Below are 5,975 nucleotides of genomic sequence, written 5' to 3' on the forward strand. Positions count from 1 at the left end.
ATGTTGTACTACAATGAAAATATTAATAAAAAATGTTCTAATCAAAAATACAGATCTTCACCTGGAAATATTAAGGTAAGTCTGAGTTAGAGTGGGAAGCTATATATTAACAAAAACCCCTGGTGATAATTTTGGCAAACCTAAAATTGTGAAATACTGCCCCAAGACAGTGGTTCTTAATGGATTTTTCTAGGGACCATAACATTTAAATTTTTAACCAAAATGCAAATGATCAGACTTAAACTTAGACTGACAGATACAGAAATTTGGGGATGGGCCTTAGCAGTTTGTGTCATTCTGCTACAGGTTAACTTTTTTTTTTTTTTTTGGAAGAATTTTTAATTTAGATTTGTTTATTTATTTAAATTTGACCAGATAGGGACAGAGAGAGAGAGAAAGAGGAAGTGAGAAAGCAAGCTGCCAGGCCCAGAACTTGAACCACAGTCGGCCATGAGGGAGTCCAAGTCCTTAACCACCATACTACCTGCTGGCACCCAGGCTAACTTTTTTTTTTTTTTTTTTGAGAGAGATTTTCGCTATAGGGTGTGTGCGCTTGCCAGACAGAGAGAGACATAGAGACAGAAAGCGAGAAATCACCCCCCAGGGGGGATGGTCACGCCGCAATCCCTTCTCCTCCATTCTCCTCTCGGGATCTTGGGCACGCACGCACACGCGCCTGGCGTGAGTTTTAAGCCACCGGGTCCGGGACACGAACCGCGGTCGACTACGTGGGAGTCCAGCGACATAGCCATTACGCTAACTGCTGGTTCCCACCCAGGCTAACTTTTGAGAATCACTATCCTAGTGAATTCTGGGACCCTTCCCTACTCAATCATTGCTTGCTAAGGAAACTACAAGTCAGAAAAATCTGACGCTTATGACCAAGAGGTAACTTAAGGAAGTTTAGAGTGACTCTTCCCCGAGGAGAGGGTCCCAGGAGAGAAGAATCACATATGGCTCCATCGTTTGTCTCCCAGGGATAAGGAGTTGGCAGGTCAGAGATCTCTTCTATGTACTTCCTGCCCTTAAGGAGTCAAATGATCAGGGAACAGACATGCCATTGATCAATTTGTCTAATAAGCTTCAAAGGGGATACAGCCTCCAGGGCACAACATGTAACTCACCAACTTACAGTTTCCTTGAACCCCAAATGCCAGACCAAAGACACTTAAATCTTCTCCAAGGGAAATCAACCATGTCTGCTACTTCATGTCTGGCTCTGTCTCTCTGCTCTTTTTTGGAGAAGATCTGTCTTCATCACCAACCTCCATGGGACAACAAGGTTTGAAGGAACTGACCCCTGAGGTGTGTCCACGTTGTCAAGCCTGTCTAGCCCAGTAAGTGTTAAGGGAAATATGAAAAACATGGTGAGAGGAAAGGGAATTTTTTTTTTTAAGAGAGATTTTTGCTATAGGGTGTGTGCTCACCAGAGATACAGAGACAGAAAGCAAAGAGAGAGAACTCACTCCCTGAGAGATGGACACACTATAATCCCTTATCCTCCATTCTCCTCTTCGTATTTTGGACATTCATGCACATGCACCTGGCATGAGTTTTTTTTTTTTTTTAAGAATTACTTTTGTTATTGTAACTTTATTTATTTCTTTATTTAAAGTTGACCAGAGAGGGACAGAGTGAAAGAGAGGGAAAGTGAGAAAGCAAGCCACCATGTCTGAGATTCAAACCGTGGTCGGCCATGTGGGAGTCCAGGGTGCTTAACCACTGCACCCCACCTGCTGCTCCCAAGCACCTGGCATGAGTTTTAAGCTGCTGGGTCCAGGAGTCGAACCATGGCTGACTACGTGGGAGTCCAGTGATGTAACCATCACACCATTTGCTGGTCTCAACTATTTTAAAAAAATTATTATTTATTATTATTATTTTTATTTCACCAGAAAGAGAGAGAAGGAAAGTGAGAAAGCAAGCCACTAGATTGGGATTTGAAATGTGGCCCACTGTGTGGGAGTTCAGCGCCCTTAACCACCATACCACCTGCTGGCCCTGGAGTCTAGTGCCTTTAACCACTGCACCACCTATAGGCCCCATCTGTATTTTTTTCTTTTTCTTTGGGAAGTAAACCTAAATTTTGCTTATTCTGTGATATATATGTTATTCATTTACTTTTTAAAATAATTATTTATTAAATTAATTATTATTCTTATTCAATTTGGAGGGGGGAGAGAGAGAGAGAGCGAGCGAGCACACGCGCGCGAGCGCAAGCCACCAGGTCTGGGACTTGAACCACATTCAGCCATGTGGGAGTCCAGTACTATTATGTCACTGGCTGGCCCCTATTCATTTACTTTTTAAAAAATAATTGACAGAGTGCATGTGTCTTCACCAGAGAGAGATGGAGAGATAGAGAGAGAGGTTGAGAGAGAAAGCACCCCTAGTGAGGCATGGCAATGCCAGAATCCCTTCTCCATTTCTCTATCCTGTTGGGATTTTGAGAATACTCACACATATGCCTCCTGTGCTTTTCAAGCTTCTGGGCTTGGGATTCAAACTGGGGCTGGCTTTGCTTTCTCTCTCTCTGGCAAGCACACATGCCTTTTTTTTTTTTTTTTCATTTTAGCATCAAAACTGTTTATTACAGTATTCTTTAATTGTTATTTACATTTAATTGTACATTTTACAGCATACATGGATTCTCAAAGCATAAACGCACTGTGTATCAAGTTAAGTAAAAGATATTACCATACACAATAATGTTCCAATCTTGTCTCTTCAAGTTTTTTTTTAAATATTCTTTATAACAGTGTAAAAGTTGGAAATATACTAAACATCTATTAGATGAATATTTAATGGCTTATAAAATCATTCATGATATGTAGTTAATTAACTTTAAAACTATTAACAGAAAACCAGACTGATATCTCAATGAAAAGTAGATGAAAATCAGCTTTTAATCATCTTTTTTTAAAAAAGAATTATTTTATTTAACTTTATTCATTTACTTATTTGAATTTGACCAGAAATGAACAGAGTGAGAGAGAGAGGGAGGGAAAGCGAGAAAGCAAGCCACCAGGTCTAGGACTTGAACCGTGGTTGGCCATGTGGGAGTCCAGTGCCCTTAACCACCATGCCGCCTTCCGGCCCCTAGCTTTTAATCATCTTTACTGGGCTTATTTGCCAGTATTTTTCACGACTGATGTCGGATTTGCACACATGGCTTCTGGCAGTTAAAAAAATATGTAGTAGGAAATTTGTAGAAAACTTTTTTACATTTGTACATTTTAACCTAAAGTTGCTTTTACTATGCAGATTTGATGATTTTTAAGCCAGTTTTAAAGGGATTGGGTGGATTTCCCAGAGGCTAAAAGACAGGGTTAGTCAATATTATGAAATGTTGCCTATAACAAATGACAGACTGGGCCAACAGGTGATGTGGATGTTAAGACACTGGATCCCACATGACTGGCTGTGTGGTTTGAGTCCCAGACACTTGTGGCTGAAAATCACGGTGGGCACATGTACGTGCCCAAAGTCCCAAGAGGAGACTGGAGAATAAGGGATTGCGATGTGGCCATCATCCCTGGGAGGTGAGTTTTTACTTCTTTTCACCTGTCTCCATGGCAAGTGTACGTGCCCTATAGCAAAGACAAAAACAAGGGATCCAGAGATGGTGTAATGGTTACATTGCTGGACTCCCTTAGAGTTGACCGCAGTTCGAGTCCTGGACCTGCTGACTTAAAATTCACAACAGGCACATGTGTGTGCATGGTCAAGATCCCAAGAGGAAAATGGAGGAGAAGGAATTGCATTGTGGCCATTCCCCCCCAGGGGTGATTTCTTGCTTTCTCTCTGGTGAGCTCATGCTCTCTATAACAAAATTTTCTCTCTCCCTTTTTTTTTTCCCCATTCATTTATTTATTTTTACATTTTCCCACATTTACTGTACATACCAGAAAATTTTTGCTCATACTCCATAGTTCTTGACAGTTAATGAATAACTTTCAAAATTTCAAAATACTGAATTTTAAAGATAAGGTTCAAAATATTTTGTATGATTTTTTATAATTTTGTTTGTGACTCTATCACAACAGAAACAGTATGGTTTTAAAAAAAATTTTTAAGAGGTTTTTGCTATAGGGCGCATGAGCTCGCTAGAAAGACAGAGAAAGACAGAGAGATAGAAAGTGAGAAATCATCCCTCAGGGGGGATGGCCACACCACAATCCCTTCTCCATTCTCCTCTTGGGATCTTGGGCACGCATGCACACGCGCCCAGCATGAATTTAAGCCACCGGGTCGTGGGCTTGAACTGCGGTCGACTACGTGGGAGTTCAGCGACATAGCCATTATGCTAACTGCTGGTCCCAAGAATTACTTAATTCTATTCTATTGTATTCTATTCATTCATTCATTTATTTATTTTAATTTAACTAGAGAGACACAGACACAGAGAGAAAGGGAAAGTAAGAAAGCAAGCCACCAGTTCTGGGACTCAAACTGTGGTCGGCCAAGTGGGCATGTCCAGTACTTTAAATACCATACTACCTGCTGATCCTGCAAAAATCTCTCTTAAAAAAAAAAAACCCAAAAAACAAAAAACAAAACCAACCAAACAAAAACCCCAAAACCAAATGACAGACAATAGAATTCCTAAATTTTGTAACAGCAAAGCTCTCGTGCCCAACTCTTCACCTCATGAAATAAAAAATCAGAAAGAACTTAGATGCTATCTAGTGTCTGTTTAATGTTATTTCTCTTTCTTAATTCTCCAGCTAATCAGCAACATGGAGCCAGGAAATCAAACGAGTGTTTCAGAATTTTTCCTCCTTGGATTCTCCCAAGACTTGGAACATCAACCAGTTCTATTTGGACTGTTCCTCTCCATGTTTGTGGTCACCGTGCTTGGGAATGTGCTCATTGTCCTGGCCATCAGCTCCGACTCTCACCTGCACACTCCCATGTACTTCTTCCTCTCCAATCTGTCCTTGGCTGACATTGGTTTCACCTCTACCACTGTCCCCAAGATGCTGGTGAACATCCAGACACAGAGCAAGGCCATCACGTATGCAGGCTGCATCACCCAGATGTATTTTTTCATGTTTTTTGGCGGTATGGACACATTTCTCCTCATGGTGATGGCCTATGACCGGTTTGTGGCCATCTGTCACCCCCTGCATTACCCCATTATCATGAATCCCCGCCTCTGTGGCCTGATGGTTCTTGTGTCCTGGTTCCTCAGTGTATCATATTCCCTGATCCAGAGTCTGTTGATGCTACGGCTGTCCTTCTGCACCAACTGGGTAATTCAACACTTCTACTGTGAACTTGCTCAAGCCCTCATGCTTGCCTGTTCAGACACCCTCGTCAATTATATTCTGCTGTACGTGGTGACTGGCCTTCTCGGTTTTGTTCCTTTCTCAGGGATCCTTTTCTCCTACACTCGAATCGTCTCATCCATCCTGAGAATCCCATCAACCGATGGAAGATATAAAGCTTTTTCTACCTGTGGGTCTCATCTGTCTGTGGTTTCTTTATTCTATGGGACAGGCCTCGGTGTGTACCTCAGTTCAAATGCATCTTCCTCTTCCTGGAAGGGCATGGTTGCCTCAGTGATGTATACCATGGTCACCCCCATGCTGAACCCCTTCATCTACAGCTTGAGGAACAGAGACATAAAGAAGGCCCTCCAAAGATTTCTTGAGAGGACATTCTGTGTTCAGTGATGGGAATATCAGTCCTGGGTTTTAGAGTGAGCAGCGGTAGCAGCAGTGGATATAAGAAATTCTCCCTGTGAATCGTATAGATTTTTGACATTTACTCACTCTGTTCTCAGTCACAATTGTCTCATGAGCAAGTACTTTGAAACATTTTTGGTGACTGCTCTGTTATCCTCTGTTCTCCTTTCATTTTTTTTTTTTGGGGGGGGGAGATATTTTTGCTATAGGGCGTGTGCATTTGCCGGAGAGACAGAGACAGAAAGCAAGAAGTCACCCCAAGAGGGGATGGTCATGCCACAATAC

At 41.8% G+C, this 5,975-nt stretch overlaps 1 protein-coding gene across 1 annotated transcript; it reads left to right on the plus strand.

The window, feature by feature from the left end:
- Window positions 1-4,739: 4,739 nt before the first annotated feature.
- Window positions 4,740-5,678, plus strand: LOC102479390 (olfactory receptor 7D4). Its single transcript, XM_006161599.1, has one exon. It carries the CDS (start codon window positions 4,740-4,742, stop codon window positions 5,676-5,678), a length of 939 nt encoding a protein of 312 aa, XP_006161661.1.
- The last annotated feature ends 297 nt before the right edge of the window (window positions 5,679-5,975 follow it).

The sequence above is a fragment of the Tupaia chinensis genome, unplaced genomic scaffold, assembly GCF_000334495.1.
Source record: "Tupaia chinensis unplaced genomic scaffold, TupChi_1.0 Scaffold138665_1, whole genome shotgun sequence".
NCBI classification, from domain to species: Eukaryota; Metazoa; Chordata; class Mammalia; order Scandentia; family Tupaiidae; genus Tupaia; species Tupaia belangeri.